Raw genomic sequence first — 19,419 nt, 5'->3', positions numbered from 1 at the left:
AGCGTCGGAGACAGTTATACATATAAACAAACCGCTGAGTGACAGTCCACACGACGGTGAGTTCAATTTAGTAGGACAAAACGGCGCTCGCCAAACACACATCAGTGAAGCATGAACACAAACATATTAAACAGTGGGCTTTCTAACAATTAGGAAGGTTTGTGTCGTGTTTTGTCCTCCTACAGAAACCATATTACAAGAAAAAATATGTTTTTCACCACATTTTTTTTTTTGCCATTTCCATACATTTTTGAAAAAGCTCCATGGACTCCAAATAACGCCGGACTTAAATCATCTGGAAGACCGTTCCAGATGATAGGAGCTTTAAAAGTGAAAAGTGGTGTTGTCATATTTTCCGGTTTAAAAACAATATTTATATTCGGAGCCAGTGACACACAGCAGCTTTAAATCGAACTTAAATCCAGAATATGTCACCTGTATTTGAGAGTCAATTTACTGTTGCAGTTCAAGCGCTAAATAATGTAGCAGTCTCACATTTTACACCACAGTATAGAAGCGTGTCTTTCAATGTGATCAATTTGGTTCATCATCCAATTGCATGGCGTACATATAACATATAGCATGTACAGTAGCGTAGGCTCTATGCAAGATGTTTGATGGGCGTCGCTTCCATGGGCAATGTGGACACGAGCTAATGGCCTATTCATAATACAGCCAGGCTGAGCTATGTCTGGCTAGTTAGATCATTTTTCTCTTCTGCCTTCTCCCCCGCTCTCATTCACCCAATTTCTTTGCAGCGACCTAAGCGGCTGTAAAATAAAACAATATTGTTAATCCGCGTCACTTGCGGTCGCAGGAGGAAGTGGCCAAATATGACAAAATATGCGAGGAGGCCTACACCAGTTCCAAGGACGAGAAGATCTCGAACATTCGACACTGGCTGGACTCCCCCTGGCCTGGTAATTGACTGTCTTCTTCATCGTGGTCCTTCCTTCCCTTTTAATGTGTGTTTTTCCTCCTTGTAGATTTCTTCACGGCAGAAGGAGAACCTAAGACCATGAGCTGCCCTCCCACAGGACTGGACGAGGAGGTCTTGCAGCACATTGGCCGGACTGCCAGCTCGGTGCCTCTGGAAGATTTTACAATACATCCCGGTGAGCTTTTCAGCTAAAAACAAAAGACGCTGGTTTTCCTTCCCATTTTCTCATGCACTTCAAATCATTATTAAAGTAAAAAAATTACACTTTTTGCCTACGCTTTGAGCCTTGCGGCTTATAAAACGGTGTAGCTAATTTATGGATTTTTCTTTGCTAACGACCATAATGTTTTGTATGCAACGAGTTTTCATTAATTACCGACACACACTGAAAATGTGTGTTATTGTTTGTGCTATGGTGCCATCTTTTGGACGAGTTCTGTCGCTGCAGTTGCAGCGTGTTGAACGTCTAGAATAGAATATAATAGAGTTTTATTTGTCATTATTACAGTGGACAGGTTCAAAGAACAACAAAATTGGAGCAGGGCCTGGTACCGGTCCGCGGACCGATTGGTACCGGGCCGCGCAATAAATTAAAAAAAATAAAATAAAAATAAAAATAAATAATTTTTTTAAATTTATTTATTTATTTTTAAAAATGAAATCAACATAAAAAACACTATATATACAATATAGATCAATACAGTCTGAAGGGATACAGTCCGTAAGCACACATGATTGTATTTCTTTATGAAAAAAAAAAAATGAAAAAAAAAGTGTGTATATATATATATATATATATATATATATATATATATATATATATATATATATATATATATATATATATATATAGAGATGTCCGATATATGCGTTAAAATGTAATATCGGAAATTATCGTATCGGTTTTTTTATTATCGGTATCGGTTGTTTTTTTTGTGTATTTTTTTGTTTTTTATTAAATCAACATAAAAAACACAAGATACACTTACAATTAGTGCACCAACCCAAAAATCCTCCCTCCCCCATTTACACTCATTCACACAAAAGGGTTGTTTCTTTCTGTTATTAATATTCTGGTTCCTACATTATATATCAATATATATCAATACAGTCTGCAAGGGATACAGTCCGTAAGCACACATGATTGTGCGTGCTGCTGCTCCACTAATAGTACTAACCTTTAACAGTTAATTTTACTCATTTTCATTCATTACTAGTTTCTATGTAACTGTTTTTATATTGTTTTACTTTCTTTTTTATTCAAAAAAATGTTTTTAATTTATTTATCTTGTTTTACAAATTTTTTTAAAAAGTACCTTATCTTCACCATACCTGGTTGTCCAAATTAGGCATAATAATGTGTTAATTCCACGACTGCATATATCGGTTGATATCGGTATCGGTAATTAAAGAGTTGGACAATACCCCCCGCCCCCCCCGGTCAATAATTTAGTAATATAATAGTAAAAAAGAAGATATGTATCTATATATATGTATATATCCACACACATGCATATATCCATACATATACACACATAACATTATTGCACATTGTAGTCCAAAAAAATAAAAAGACATGACATATGAGGACATGACGGACACATTGTTGTCTACTGTACGTCATTCTGTTTAGTGCCTTGAGCCGGAAGTACAAGTGCTGTTCCGTCTACTAGTCGTTTGTCGTTAGGGTTGTACGGTATACCGGTATTAGTATAGTACCGCAATACTAATTAATCATATTCGGTACAACACCGCCTCTGAAAAGTACCGGTCCGGCAATGACCAATGTATGATCGTGTAACAACTTGGTATCAGATTGATACCCAAATTTGTGGTATCATCCAAAACTTATGTAAAGTATCCAAACAACAGAAGAATAAGTGACTATTACATTTTAACAGAAGTGTAGATAGAACATGTCAAAAGAGAAAGTAAGCAGATATTACCAGTAAATGAACAAGTAGATTAATAATTAATTTTCTACCACTTGTCCTTCATAATGTTGACAAAATAATAGAATGATAAATGACACAATATGTTACTACATATGTCAGCAGACAAATTAGGAGCCTTTGTTTGTTTACTTACTACTAAAAGACAAGTTGTCTAGTATGTTCATTATTTTAATTAAGGACAAACTTGCAATAATAAACATGTTTAATGTACCGTACGATTTTTTGTTAAAATAAAGCCAATAATGCAATTTTTTTGTGGTCCCCTTTATTTAGAAAAGTACCAAAATAATTTTGCTACTGGTACCAAAATATTGGTATCAGGACAACACTATTTGTAGTTTTTCTACTCGTACGGTTTCTTTATTCATCACTCCAGGCAACGTTTGTAAGTTTTACAATACAACTAAAACTATTCATACTTAGCGGTACTAAACCGTCACATGTTTGATAGTGGTAGTAGTAGTACAACCCTAATTCAAACACAGTGTTACTGTTTAAACTGTGTGTAATGTTGCAGTGGCAAACATATTAAATATACCGTATTTTTTGGACTATAAGTCACAGTTTTTTTCATAGTTTGGCCAGGGGTGCGACTTATACTCAGGAGCGACTTATGTGTGAAATGATTAACACATTACCGTAAAATATCAAATCATATTATTTAGCTCATTCACGTAAGAGACTAGACGTATAAGATTTCATGGGATTTAGCGATTAGGAGTGAGAGATTGTTTGGTAAACGTATAGCATGTTCTATATGTTATAGTTATTTGAATGACTCTTACCATAATATGTTACGTTAACATACCAGGCACGTTCTCAGTTGGTTATTTATGCCTCATATAACGTACACTTATTCAGCCTGTTGTTCACTATTCTTTATTTATTTTAAATTGCCTTTCAAATGTCTATTCTTGGTGTTGGCTTTTATCAAATAAATTTCCCCAAAAAATGCGACTTATACTCCAGTGCGACTTATATATGTTTTTTTCCTTCTTTATTATGCATTTTCGGCCGGTGCGACTTATACTCCGGAGCGACTTATAGTCCGAAAAATGCGGTACTTGTTAAATAAAACCTCTGTCTTGTTTTTAATGAATACTTAGGCCTATTACGCTACTGTGTTTTTAAAATGTTGCTCATTATGTTTTTTTTGGGGGTAAAAAACAAGTTTGAGAACCACTGTTCTACACAACAGGAGCACACTCTTGTTTCTAGGAATTTGATGCAAAAATGTTTGTCTCCTAAGATTTGAACTGAACTCGGGGGGCCAACATGATGTCATCTCCAGGCCGCCAGTCGACTAGCCCTGTCTTAGAGCATCGGCAGTATAGGCCTGGAAGTAATTGGATTGTGCAAGTGTATTTCAGAGGGTAGCCAAAGAGAACTTTTTTTCCCGTGCTAATTTATTCACATTGGAATTCCTTTCCAAACATCCCAACATCAAGCCAAGGTTTTAGTGTTCACTGTCCGCAACACCACCTGTCATTTCACTGGCTGCAACACCCTGTTTCCGCTCGCTCATCTCAAAGAACATTCATTTACTGGTATTTCTTTTGTGCGTGTGTGTGCCTACCAGGTCTGTCTCGCATCCTGCGCAGCCGAGCGGACCTGGTGAAGAATCGTCAGCTGGACTGGGCCCTGGGCGAGTACGTGGCCTTTGGATCTCTTCTGAAAGATGGCATCCACGTGCGGCTCAGCGGGCAAGATGTAGAGAGGGGCACTTTCAGGTGAGACGGTACTTCATTGGGTACACCTGCACAATTGTAATCATATCCAATACAGTGTTCCCTCGTAAAATACCCGCTTTAAGTGAAATCCATGTAGTAGAAGTTGATTTTCCCCCCGTTTTTTTTGTGTTTTCGTTCATTATATATTTTTTCATTTTTTTCATTTACAGGATTTTTTTTTTGCATTTAATTTGCATGGTTTTTTTTTTTTTAATTTTTTTTTTTTTTTTCATTTACAGTACTGTATAGTACCGTATTTTTCTGACTATAAGGCACACTTAAAATCCTTTCATTTTCTCAAAACTCAACAGTGCGCCTTATAACCCGGTGCGCCTAATGTACGGAGTAATTTTGGTTGTGCTTACCGACCTCGAAGCTGTTTTATTTAGTACATTAAGTTAAAGTGCCAATGATACACACTAGGTGTGGCGAAATTATTCTCTGCATTTGACCCATCACCCTTGATCACCTCCTGGGAGGTGAGGGGAGCAATGAGCAGCAGCAGTGGCCGCGCCCGGCAATCCTTTTGGTGATTTAACCCCCAATTCCAACCCTTGTTGCTGAGTGCCAAGCAAGGATGGTGAAAAGATAAGTGTGACCAGTAGATGGCAGTCACACATAAGAGATACTTGCAGACAGCGACATGATGGCAGTCACACATAAGAGATATGTGTAGACTGCAATATGACTCAAGTAAAGAACACCAACATTTTATATGTTCCATTGAAAATATAGAACATTACACACGGCGCTCAAAAATCTATCAAAATGTTTTAGTACGACTTTGGTAAGCTATGAAGCCGCACCGCTTGATGGATTGTACTGTGCTTCAACATACGAGTATTATTATGGTGTGTGTATAAGGTAAGACATATTATCTGGCGTTTTGTTTCGCAATATTATGCAAAAGCAACTTTTCTTACCTTCTGGTACCTGCTGATCTGTAATTGGGATCTGCATAAGTCCTGAAAAATTGCACGTGTCCGCCTTTGTAGTCGATGCCGACAACGTAGTCGATAAGCTTCTTCTTTTTGTCTATCTTCTCGTTATGGGACATTCATCTTTCGCTGTTGCCATTTCTAATATAAGGTAGAGTAAAGTTCTTACTTATATCTGTCAGTAAACTCGCCATAAAAGTGCTAAAACATACCGGTATAGTGAGTTTACATTATTCACCCAAGGAACTTTAGTTATTAGAGAGTTCCGGTCGGACGTTTGTTGTTGTTTCCGGATGAGGAAATGCTGCTCCGTTATTGATTGAAGTAAAGTCTGAATGTCATTAAAACAGTTAGCTCCAATTTTTGACACTTCGTCCACTCCCGTCCTTGCACGCTACACCGCTACAACAAAGATGACGGGGAGAAGACGCTGCCGAAGATGAGCCACGTAAATAAGACCGCCCACAAAACGGCGCATCCTGAACCGACTGTCAGAAAGCGGCTTGAAGATGATCTGTAAAACATAAGCTATGCAACATTTTGACCAAAGAACCACCATTACATGTTATGTAGACCACAAGGAAGTGTTTTACATTTGAAAAAAACAATAATAATATGACCCCTTTAATGCGCCCTATAATCTGGTGCGCCTTATATATGAAAAAAGATGGCAAATAGACCATTCGTCGGCAGTGTGCTTATAATGGTCCGGGAAATATGGTACCTTACAAATTTTTCTCAGACAGGCATTAACATTTTCCCACATTTCTCTCGTTTAAACACGTTCAAAGTTTAAACCTTCGTGGATTTAAAAAAATAAGAACAGTACAATACTGTATTAAAGAATGAAACCAAAGATCAAAACCTGCTTTTTAGGGCTCTAGGATTTTTTTGACCTATAAATAAGCCCGGGTTTTATCATAAAGCCTGCAGCATTGCCACACATAACCCAAGTCACACCATCTTTTTGGGCCTCAAATCCTGCGCTTTTGGCTCCGTCCTGCAATATAACGGTGAGAGAGGGCATTTGTTTCCAAAATATGCATGCATAATAAAAACTTGTTCAGGATGATATCTCTCTTGAAAAAGCGTGTGCTCGCCATTGCTGATTAAAAAGCCTTTCAATGCCGATCACAAACGCAGATCCCCTCTGGCTGACATTGTATTCATTTTAAGTCCCCTGGCTACGCAGTGTGGAGCCGCTCCCCTAAGTTAAAAGAGCTGTCACGCAATTTAACCCATTCTCACGCCACACTTGACATTCTTCACACTTATATTTGTATGTGTGTATGATAATACATTGCCATATTCAATTCATATTGGAATTGGCAGACCCCCAAAAAAAAAAAAATTTAAAATTTTTTTTTTTTTTAAATAAAAAAAAAAAAAAAAATTGGAATCGGCAGACCCCCCCAAAAAATAAAAAAAATACAATAAAAAGAAATTAAAAATTTAAATTAAAATATTGGAATCGGCAGCATAAATCCCTGATGACCACATCCCTACATCATACTGTATGATGTTACTACTTGTGTTTTGTGTATCGTATTGGAGAATGGCAACATACAGCGATCTCATTCTGTTCTGCAGGCGTACTTAATGCAGTGACTCGTGGTTGTGCAGTGTCTAACTTGTATTTTTGCACGTCTTGTACAGTAATCGATCAGTTTTACTCTGTTGTCAAATCCTCTGAGGTGGTGAGACGTCAGCGCATCCTCAGGGGACCTGTGTAGCCTCCATGGTGTTGTCATAGTGTAAAGGACCAAGTGACACATGAACACATGCAGCCAGCCTCCTTTTTTTTCCCCCTCCCCTATCTTTTCTCCAGCAGCCCATCTCCTGCAACCCTTCACCCTCCTCCCACTCCCAGCGACATTCATCACATTAACTAACCAGACCTTTTTCTTTAGCCCCACATTCAGCAACTCCTCCTGCATGGAATGACAGCAGTCTAAAATGTTACTCTTTTACATATCGCCCTCCTTCCATCTGCATTCCGTTTTGTTTTTTTCCCCCTGTCGCTCACTTCTTCTCACAGGAGCCGAGCATATTGGCGTGTTCCACTTGAGCGGGTGTATCAGAGGTACACCTAACTTGACGTGTTTGGCTGGGAATGCGTGCGGCCCCTTTTTTTCCCCCCGCTAATGGGGCCCCCATAGACACGCCGTGTACTGAACGTGTGTTCACAGGACAGAGGGATGGAAATGACAAATGAATAATAAAATTGGGTTGTAGGTTTGAGGAAAAATGGAAGCAAATGAAGGACGAAAGAACAAAGGAAAGGAAAAAAGGACAGACAGAAAAGATAACTCATCATTTGACTACACTGAAGGACATAATGTCATGGCTGTCTTGAGTTTCCAATAATACTTGTATTTTTTTTGTGATAGAGCGATTGGAGCACATACAAAAAAAACATACATGAAGTTTGGTTCTTTTATGAATTTATTATGGGTCTACTGAAAATGTGACCAAATCTGCTGGGTCAAAAGTATACATACAGCAACATACATGATCAATTTTGGTGATGTAGAAAAGTTACATGGCCTCTTAACTTCATGTGAGGGATTATGATTGACGACACTTGTTGACTTCTCTGAGTCCATTTAAATAGGGCTCATGTAATGCAGTCATTAGACTCGCTTACAAAGGCGACAATGGGGAAGTCAAAGAAACTCAGCACAGATCTGAAAAAAACCGAATCATTGACTTAAACAAGTCAGGAAAGTCACTTGGAGCCATTTCAAAGCGACTTAAGGTCCCAAGAGCAACTGTGCAGAGAATTGTTCGTTAATATAAAGTGCATGGCACAGTTTTGTCACTGCCACGATCAGGAAGAAAACGCAAGCTATCACCTGCTGCTGGGAGAAAATTGGTCAGGATGATCAAGAACCACCAAAAATCAGGTCTGCAATGAATTGGAAGCTGCTGGAACACAGGTGTCAGTGTCCACAGTCAAGCGTGTTTTGCATCGCCATGGACTGAGAGTCTACCATGCAAGAAGGAAGCCCTTGCTCCAGCTCTGCTGATCACATGGACAAAGATAAGACCTTCTGGAGGAAAGTTCTGTGGTCAGATGAAACAAAAATTTAGCTGTTTGGCCACAATACCCAGCAATATGTTTGAAGGAGAAAAAGTGAGGCCTTTAATCCCAGGAACACCACACCTACCGTCAAGCATGGCGGTGGTAGTATTATGCTCTGGGCCTGTTTTGCTGCCAATGGGACTGGTGCTTTACAGAGAGTAAATGGGACAATGAAAAAGGAGGATTGCCTCCAAATTCTTCAAGACAACCTAAAATCATCAGCCCGGCGGTTGGGTCTTGGGCGCAGTTGGGTGTTCAAACAGGACAATGACCCCAAACACACGTCAAAAGTGGTAAAGGAATGGCTAAATCAGGCTAGAATCAAGGTTTTAGAATGGCCTTCCCAAAGTCCTGACTTAAACCCCATTGAGAACATGTGGACAATGCTGAAGAAACAAGTCCATGTCAGAAAACCAACACATTTAGCTGAACTGCACCAATTTTGTCAAGAGGAGTGGTCAAAAATTCAACAAGAAGCTTGTGGATGGCTACCAAAAGTGCCTTATTGCAGTGAAACTTGCCAAGGGACATGTAGCCAAATATTACCATTGCTGTATGTATACTTTTGACCCAGCAGATTTGGTCACATTTTCAGTAGAGCCATAATAAATTCATAAATGAACCAAACCATGTTTTTTGTGACCAACAAGTATGTGCTCCAATCACTCTATCACAAAAAAATAAGAGTTGTGGAAATTATTGGGAAGTCAAGATAGCCATGACATTATGTTCTTTACAAGTGCATGTAAACTTTTGACCACGACTGTGTATATATATATTTAATTTTTTTATTTGTTTATTTTTATTTTTTTTACAATTTATTTAATTATATTTGTTTTAAATATATAAGGGCTGTCAAAAATAATGAGTAAAGTCATGTGATTATTCACAAGAACATTTTTGCATTAGTCAAGTATATACAGAGATTAATCACGTAATTTATTTTGACAGCCCATTTCCTTTACATTAACCGTGGATGGTTACCTAAAAGGGGGCGTGGGTTGTTATATGGTCAGTGTTCAGGTCAATGTATACGACTGCGACGGGTGTGCTCACTGGTAAATTTGGCTTCAAAATAAATCCACACGGGACTTTATATAAAACTGTTTTGACCAAATAAATAATGTGCATTTAAGCAAAACATTCAGCATTTTTTTCTGTATGTCATTCTGGCAATAACATTTTATTTGTGCCCAAATATTGAAGTCTTTAATTAAGTTAATGTAAAATATGCAATAATATAATCATGATTAATCCAAATTAAAACAAAATTAACACTGGTAGTAATATTGGTTGTATTTGTTTCAAAACAAGGATAATTTAAGTCAAATATCGATAAGCATTCAAGTGAATGAAAAAAGAAATTAGGGATGTAACAGAACGTAAGGCATAAAATAGAAAGGAAATGGAACATTTAGGGAGAATAGAGGATTCAATATTCTTGTTTTGGTTGACATACTAAAATAAAATGGTAACGATAGGAAATACCTCATTCTTAATAAAATAGAATGGTAATGATGGGAAATACCTCATTCTTAATTTGCCGGATGGAGAAAATAACATTGTGGACCTGAATTAAAGATTTCTTTGGGGATGTAGATCTTGCATATGTACTGCAGAGCAAGCATCCAACCAAACATTGATGCATCATGTGACCTCGTTAAACCACAACATAATTACAGAAGATCTCATTTAAAGTGCAGAGATCTACAGTGGAAGCTTTGATTTGTCACATCCTAGTCAAGATTGTGATCAGCAGCTTTGGGTCGTTTCCTGCTCTTCTTCCGCCAGCTCGTTATTTCATAACCTCTCTGGTCTGTGTGTGTTTGTCTATTAAGTATACGTTGATAGTTGCAGTGTCTTCTGTTCATTCTTCGTTTTAAGTTAAACGTGTCATTTTATATTATTTTTCAGCAGTTTTAAGTAGGTCCCACCAGTGTATTGTCCAAAATCAAGCCTTGATGCTGGAATTCAAACCATTTTAAAAGTGCTTTTAGTAAGCCCTACTGGTAACACGCCGTTTTAAAGGGGACTTATTATGACATGTGCTGTTGACCTCTTGGCCAGGTCACCCTTGTGAAAGAGATCTTGATCTCAATGGGTTTTCTTATCTGGTTAAATAAAGGTTCTACTTATGCAAAACCCACTTTTCTCACCTATTGGTACCTGCTCTTGTGTATTTGGGATCTGCATAAGTCCCGACAATTTGAAATCAAACCGTGGAGGCATTGCAGAGGTACAGTATTTATAAAACTTCATTGTCAGGTTCAAACACTGATGACATCTATTAAACAAGACAAGAAGCAAGGAATTAAACAGACAGAATTAAATTTGGCTCAATGAGGAGAAACGCGTAGACACTGTACCCTTGCACAGTGTACGTCCCACGCTCTGACGAAAGATTGTACGCCTCCTCTTTTATTTGGACTTTCCCTGATTACATGGCAACAGCTGTTTCTAAGGGAGAGGGGTCGTAAACAGCCATCGACTTTGATTACAAAACAGTTAAAAGAAAAGGTCGTAAAACAGTTCAAAGAAATGGTGCCTGGAGCTTGCGTCAGGTCCTGCTTCCACTCCGCTTTGTAGATCTCGGGTCAAGACAATATCTTTCTGTGGATTACAATACATCAAAGAACCCGCCACCCTCATGTCGCTCCCCATCCTACACAGTGGAGTTTTACAAGCCTTTTGCTTGGTAGGATCAAAGACAGCTTTTGTCTGCTCGCCGGGCGAGCTGAACTCAATGTAACACAAAGTTTTGCGATAACTTAGATACAATTATTCTGACATTCATACTTCTTCTAAACGAGCCGTTAGGAATTTGACCTATTTGTGACGCTTTTCCAACATGTGACAACGGAATGCTCCATGTATGGTAAAGGTTCACCCGAATTGTTTTGCGCGAGTACGCCATTGTGGTCCGACACTGTAGTCCATAAAAACCTTATTTTTCTCTATCCTCTTGTTGAGGGGCAGACTGGCTCGTACAGGCACACGTTTCTTCCGCTGTTGCCATTTCTAATATAAAGTAGTGTATAGTTCGAACTTATATCTGTCAGTATTGCGCTAAAAACTACAACATGGCTGACGGGGAGAAGACCCAGTCGAAGTGGAGGCACGTATATAAGACTTCCTGATGAGACAGTCAGAAAGAGGTTTGAAGATGGGTTGTAAAACATAATCTATGCAAAATGTTGACAAAAGAACCACCATTACATGTTATGTAGACCACAAGGAAGTGTTTTTAAATGTAGAAAAAATCATAATATGACCCCTTTAATGTTAATGAGCTGTATAATCCACCAGCCTTTGGCTCCAACAAGCGTTATTGTGTACTTTATCCACTTTTTAATATACACTGTAATTCTGCTCATGTCCAATTTAATAAATACAAACCCCAAAAGCAGTGAAGTTGGCACGTTGTGTAAATCATAAATAAAAACAGAATACAATGATTTACAAATCCTTTTCAACTTATATTCAATTGAATAGACTGCAAAGACAAGATACTTAACGTTCAAACTGGAAAACTTTGTTATTTTTTGCAAATATTAGCTCATTTGGAATTTGATGCCTGCAACATGTTTCAAAAAAGCAGGCACAAGTGGCAAAAAAGACTGACAACATTGAGGAATGCTCATCAAACACTTATTTGGAACATCCCACAGGTGGACAGGATAATTGGGAACAGGTGGGTGCCATGATTGGGTATAAAAGCAGCTTCCATGAAATGCTCAGTCATTCACAAATAAGGATGGGGCGAGGGTCACCACTTTGTGAACAAATACGTGAGCAAATTGTCCAACAGTTTAAGAACAACATTTCTCAACAGGCTATTGCAAGGAATTTAGGGAGTTCACCATCTACGCTCCGTAATATCATCAAATGGTTCAGAGAATCTGGAGAAATCACTGCACGTAAGCAGCAAGGCTGAAAACCAACATTGAATGCCCGTCACTTTTGATCCCTCAGGCGGTACTGCATCAAAAACCGACATCAGTGTGTAAAGGATATCACCACATGGGCTCAGGAACACTTCAGAAAACCACTGTCAGAAACTACAGTTCATTGCTCCTGCTTATTTCAGCAAAACAATGCCAAACCACGTGTTACAACAGCGTGGCTTCGTAGTAAAAGAGTGCGGGTACTAGACTGGCCTGCCTGTAGTCCAGACCTGTCTCCCATTGAAAATGTGTGGCGCATTTTAAGCCTAAAAAACCCACAACGGAGACTCCGGACTGTTGAACAACTTAAGCTGTACATCAAGCAAGAAGGGGAAAAAATTCCACCTGAAAATCTTCAAAAATGTGTCTCCTCAGTTCCCAAACTTTTACTGAGTGTTGTTAAAAGGAAAGGCCATGTAACGCAGTGGTAAAAATGCCCCTGTGCCAACTTTTTTGCAATGTGTTGCTGCCATTAAATTCTAAGTTAATGATTACTTGCAAAAAAAAATGAAGTTTTTCAGTTAGAACATTAAATATCTTGTCTTTGCAGTCTATTCAATAAGTTGAAAATGATTTGCAAATCATTGTATTCTGTTTTTATTTACGAATTACACAACGTGCCAACTTCACTGGTTTTGGGTTTTTGTGCCATATATCACAAACAACGTAACAGTAAGGAGTGGGAAAGATGTCCATACACATTTATAGCATAGCTACATTTGCTAAAGTGCTACCATTACAATCAGATTTGAACAGCAACTTCATGCACAAAGGCTGTAAAAATGATCAAACTTAAAACATCCGCGTTCGTAGATGACTAAAAGATAGTTGGCAGAGCTCCATGTTTGATTTTAAGACATGTAGTGAAGCCTCCTTTAATTTTATGAAGTGGTGGTGTATACATCGGGCAAGCTCCTCTATCATCACAAACAGGTTCTGGGGATGCTAGTGTTATAAGATTACTACAAAGTAAATTTTGCATGATTCAAGATCAGCTCTAATAAGAGATGACATGCATGTTATCCTTCATAAGCACAAACTAGTAATGTTTTAGCACTTTCCTGCTCTTGTTGCTTCTTTCCTAGTCACCGCCACCATGTCCTTCATGACCAAAAGATGGACAAACGCATCTGTGTTCCCATGAATCACCTGTGGACAGACCAGGCTCCGTATACGGTCTGCAACAGCTCCCTGTCGGAGTACGGTGTCCTAGGTAAAAAAAAAAGTGCGCACTGCAGTAAAACTGGCCCATTCATGACGACTGTCCCTGTAGGGTTCGAGCTGGGCTTCGCCATGGCCAGCCCTGACGCCCTCGTCCTCTGGGAGGCCCAGTTTGGAGACTTTCACAACACGGCCCAGTGCATCATAGACCAGTTCATCAGCTCGGGCCAGGCCAAGTGGGTCCGCAACAACGGCATCGTGCTGCTCCTCCCGCACGGGATGGAGGGAATGGTGAGGAGAGGACATGCTTCTCTGGGACCCGCAATAAATTATAGTTATTACGTTTTATACATTCCTCTCCTTAGGGTCCGGAACATTCATCAGCCAGACCTGAGCGCTTCCTGCAAATGAGCAAAGATGACCCGGATCACTTCCCTGTAAGCCCACCTCTTATTTCCAAATCCCTTAAAGGCCTATTGAAACCCACTACTACCGACCACGCAGTCTGATAGTTTATATATCAATGATGAAATCTTAACATTATAACACATGCCAATACGGCCGGGTTAACTTATAAAGTGACATTTTAAATTTGCCGCTAAACTTCCGGTTCGAAACGCCTCTGAGGATGACGTATGCGCGTGACGTAGACCGGCGAACACGGGTATGCCTTCCACATTGAAGCCAATACGAAAAAGCTCTGTTTTCATTTCATAATTCCACAGTATTTTGGACATCTGTGTTCGTGAATCTGTTTCAATCATGTTCATTGCATTATGGAGAAAGAAGCTGAGCAAGCAAAGAAGAAAGTTGTCGGTGCGAAATGGACGTATTTTTCGAACGTAGTCAGCCACAACAGTACACAGCCGGCGCTTCTTTGTTTACATTCCCGAAAGATGCAGTCAAGATGGAAGAACTCGGATAACAGAGACTCTAACCAGGAGGACTTTTGACTTGGTTACACAGACGCCTGTAGAGAACTGGGACAACACAGACTCTTACCAGGATTACTTTGATTTGGATGACAAAGACGCAGACGTGCTACTGTGAGTATGCAGCTTTGGCTTCTAAACATTTGATCGCTTGACCGTACGTGCGCGTCACGTACGTAACTTTTTAAAAATATATAAGCTTTATGAACCTTGGGTTAGGTGAACGGTCTTTTGGGCTGAGTGATTGTGTGTGTTGATCAGGTGTTTGAATTGTATTGGCGTGTTCTATGGAGCTAGGAGCTAGCAGAGGAGCTAGGAGCTAGCGTAACAAACACGCAGGTGTTTTTATGCAGGATTAATTTGTGGCATATTAAATATAAGCCTGGTTGTGTTGTGGCTAATAGAGTATATATATGTCTTGTGTTTATTTACTGTTGTAGTCATTCCCAGCTGAATATCAGGTCACCCCCGGCTCTCACAGCATCTTCCCTATCTGAATAGCTTCAACTCCCCACTAGTCCTTCACTTGCACTTTACTCATCCACAAATCTTTCATCCTCGCTCAAATTAATGGGGAAATTGTCGCTTTCTCGGTCCGAATCTCTCTCACTTCATGCGGCCATCATTGTGAACAATAGGGAACTTTGCGTATATGTTCAACTGACTACGTCACGCTACTTCCGGTAGGGGCAAGCCTTTTTTTTATCAGAGACCAAAAGTTGCGAACTTTATCGTCGTTGTTCTATACTAAATCCTTTCAGCAAAAATATGGCAATATCGCGAAATGATCAAGTATGACACATAGAATAGATCTGCTATCCCCGTTTAAATAAAACATTTTTATTTCAGTAGGCCTTTAATGGTTTGATGTACTGTATATTATACAAACGTTTGTGTATGAAAAAAGATTGAAAATAGACCATTCATCAGCAGTGCGCCTTATAATCTGGTGCGCTTCATGGTCCGGAAAATACGGTACTACAAATATGATTTGCAGTGGGGGTGGATTATGGTGTCAGACCTGGATAAAGGTGCATACAATCAAGGAGAAGGTCACAGTCTGCTTGCATTGGGGCCAAGTAGGGTCGTGACCCACCAGATCAGCTAAAGTTGTGTTGTTAAAACCTGGCAGTTGCCTTTTTATTTTATTTTTATTACTGCGCATAATCGCCACCTACAGGACTGGAGTGGAAAAAGTATGTTTATGTCTACTTAATGGTATTTAAATGTAAACAAAAGTAGGAATGTCCGATAATTTCGGACTGCCGATATCATCGGCCGATAAATGCTTTAAAATGTAATATCGGAAATTATCGGTATCGGTTTCAAAAAGTAAAATGTATGACTTTTTAAAACGCCGCTGTGTACACGGACGTAGGGAGAAGTACAGAGCGCCAATAAACCTTAAAGGCACTGCCTTTGCGTGCCGGCCCAGTCACATAATATCTACGGCTTTTCACACACACAAGTGAATGCAAGGCATACTTGGTCAACAGCCATACAGGTCACACTGAGGGTGGCCGTATAAACAACTTTAACACTGTTACAAATATGCGCCACACTGTGAACCCACACCAAACAAGAATGACAAACACATTTCGGGAGAACATCCGCACCGTAACACAACATAAACACAACAGAACAAATACCCAGAACCCCTTGCACCACTAACTCTTCCGGGACGCTACAATATGTTACATTGTTTAATGCATCCAGCGGGGCATCACAACAAAATTAGGCATAATAATGTGTTAATCCCACGACTGTATATATCGGTATCGGTAATTAAGAGTTGGATAATATCGGAATATCGGATATCTGCAAAAAAGCCATTATCGGACACCTCTAATAAAAAGGAATGCATGCATTGGATTTTATGACTATAAGTGTGCCTAATGACGTGTCCAGCCAGTGCACCTCTACGTTAAATCTGTTACTATGCCTTCTTGCTACGTCATCAGCGAAGGTGCTTAAGTGATGATTGGCAATTTCTTCATTATGGGCCGCAGAGGGAGTCCTGCTATGGGGTTGTGTTCAGCAGTTAGCCAGGTCCCGGGGGTCAGCAGGTACGAGGAAGCTCCCTGGGAGAGATCAGCAGAAATGGGGTATTGATCAAACCATTAGTGGGAGCATACTGTCTATGTGGGCTAACTCTTCCACTCAATGATGCCATTAAAGCTTTAATTTATGTAAATTGCTGTACTTTGAAAGTGAAATTTCCTTAAATATATATGTTTTTTTTCTCCCCATGAAGGACTTCAGTGGAGATTTTGAAGTGCAGCAGCTGCACGACTGTAACTGGATTGTGGTCAACTGCTCCACGCCTGCTAACTACTGTCATGCGCTCAGACGGCAGATTCTGCTGCCGTTCAGGAAGCCGGTAAAGCATGACTTGCAACTGTCTTCTTTTTATTTCATTTACTGTTTTAGTTCATGTTTTTAAGTGAAACTTTGCACAGATTGCCTTCGAATTGTGCACATGAATGCAACAAGTCAGTCGAGTGTCCAGTGTGCGTGGTCTACAAACGCAAATAACCTTCGGGTGGGTCTTTTATTATCAATATCTTTATTATTAAAATAACTTAAGCATTAACAGCTGTGGCTGTAGACAATATTGTTTAGTTGTTATTAACTCTACAACAAGGGTGTCCACACTTTTTCTGCAGGCGAGCTACTTTTCAATTGACCAAGTCGAGGGGATCTACCTCATTCATATATATAATTTATATTGATTTATTTATGAAAGAGATGTTTTTGTTAACAAGTTACAGGTGTTTAATGATAATACAAGCATATTTAACACATATAGATTCCTTTCTTTCATGAAGACAAGAATATTAGTTGATTCTGATGACTTGATTGGAATCAGACAGTAGTGCTGATAACGTCCGCATTTTTGAATGGAGGAGAAATAAAGTCCAAACAACAGAAGAATAAGTAATTATTACATTTGAACAGAAGTGTAGATAGAACATGTTAAATCAGAAAATAAGCAGATATTAACAGTGAATGAACAAGTAGATTAATAATTAATTTTCTACCACATGTCCTTAATAATTTTGACAAAATAATAGAATGATAAATGACACAATATGTTACTGCATATGTCAGTGTCAGGTTCAAACACTGATGACATCTATTAATCAGACAAGAAGCAAGGAATCATGCAGAGACAGAGTTCAATTTAGCTCATGAGGAGAACGCATGGAGCTGCACATTTAGTCACAGTCTCTCCCTACGCTCTAAGGTTCAGCTCCTGCGTCCCTCTATTTATTCCACAGTCAACAAGACTAAGGCCGCCTCTAAAAGGAGTGGTCACATATATTATGCAAAGCAGTTCCAGGACGCACAATACGTGACGGAATGTGCTGGGGGACTTGTGATTTGGCCTTGTCCCCGCTTCGTCTGCGTGTTGTCATCTTATCTTCGTTGAGGTCGTTGAAATCTCTGCTTCGTCTGCGTGTTGTCATCTTATCTTCGTTGAGGTCGTTGAAGTCCTTGGCTGTTAGCGGGCTAAAACAAAGATAACATCTACGGCTGAGGCCACCCCTCAGACAAGAAGTTTTGTCCTTGCATAGATTAGAAAAGTCTAACTTGAGCACAATAGCTAATAACTATAGCAACGGACTTTAAGCATACTAAAGTTAGTGTGATAATATATACATCATTATTCTAACAGTCAGCAGACTAATTAGGAGCCTTTGTTTGCTTACTTACTAATAGAATAGAAAATAATAAAATTGACTTTATTGTCATTATATTTGCATATAACGAGATTAAGGACTCCAATTTAAAGTGCGGTTGTGGAAACAAATATGGAATAAAAATAAATCACATAAGTAATAAAGATAAAAAATAAGAATTGAAATAAACAGACTACTATCCAATAAAAACAATAAGCAATCCCGTACAATATACAAAACAATATACAAAAAACTGCACAATATACAGAACAAAACAAGAGTACTGGAGTAATAAAGTAATGACAATCAGTGTCAGATGTATTGCACTCGAAGGGTAATATTGCACAGTAGGGTATTGGGGTAGGATATTGTATAAGGGTGAATGATTTATTATAAGTTTGAGTTCAGGATGGTGACAGCTGTGGGAAAGAAGCTGTCTCTGAGCCTGACAAGTTGTCTTGTATGTTCACTATTTTATTTAAGGACAAACTTGCAATAAGAAACATATGTTTAATGTATCATAAGATTTTTTGTTAAAATAAAGCCAATAATGCCATTTTTTGTGGTCCCCTTTATTGTAAAAGTATCGAAATACATAGAAAATATTGGTATCGAAACAACACTAGTTCAAAGAGAGGTATATTTTCCACGACACTTTCTCATGCATGCCAAAATTATTATTAAAGTTACATATTATTTTTTATATTTTATGACTTTTAACAATTTGTAAATAATAGCCGATTTTTTTCCAGCTTCCAATTAAAGCCCAGCATCTTTGCATTTAATAAATAAACACTATAGTTATGTTATTTGCTGCAAAATTAATAATACTATAAGAATTACATGACTTATTTCATAATTACCATCCTACGTGGTTCTGACGGGGGTGAAAACTTTTTAAAAGTAGATTAATTAACATATCTTTTTTTCTTTACGCACAGCTTGAGTGTTTTTTTCAGTTTTTCTTAACCGATCCCCCGTCGCTCGGCACATGTGACGCTCTGTCGAGCATGAGAAAATAAACCACCCTGAGCAAATGAGTCAGGGTGTC

The 19,419-nt window shown here is 38.8% G+C and overlaps 1 protein-coding gene across 5 annotated transcripts in view; it reads left to right on the top strand.

The window, feature by feature from the left end:
* Nucleotides 1-19,419, top strand: part of LOC133657115 (2-oxoglutarate dehydrogenase-like, mitochondrial) — a 105,188-nt gene that overhangs the window by 36,526 nt on the left and 49,243 nt on the right. For all 5 annotated transcript variants that reach the window (XR_009827228.1, XR_009827229.1, XR_009827230.1 and 2 more), the window contains 7 exons: nucleotides 818-920; nucleotides 987-1,115; nucleotides 4,475-4,625; nucleotides 13,678-13,805; nucleotides 13,866-14,044; nucleotides 14,119-14,190; nucleotides 16,940-17,065. Coding sequence is in view for 2 of the 5 variants with exons in the window: in XM_062058058.1 (XP_061914042.1) it covers nucleotides 818-920; nucleotides 987-1,115; nucleotides 4,475-4,625; nucleotides 13,678-13,805; nucleotides 13,866-14,044; nucleotides 14,119-14,190; nucleotides 16,940-17,065 (888 nt within the window). In the remaining 3 variants the exon portion in view is untranslated. The remainder of the gene's footprint in view (nucleotides 1-817; nucleotides 921-986; nucleotides 1,116-4,474; nucleotides 4,626-13,677; nucleotides 13,806-13,865; nucleotides 14,045-14,118; nucleotides 14,191-16,939; nucleotides 17,066-19,419) is intronic.

The sequence above is a fragment of the Entelurus aequoreus genome, linkage group LG09 (genome assembly GCF_033978785.1).
Source record: "Entelurus aequoreus isolate RoL-2023_Sb linkage group LG09, RoL_Eaeq_v1.1, whole genome shotgun sequence".
Classification (NCBI taxonomy): domain Eukaryota; kingdom Metazoa; phylum Chordata; class Actinopteri; order Syngnathiformes; family Syngnathidae; genus Entelurus; species Entelurus aequoreus.
This window is presented reverse-complemented; position numbering and strand designations above follow the sequence as displayed.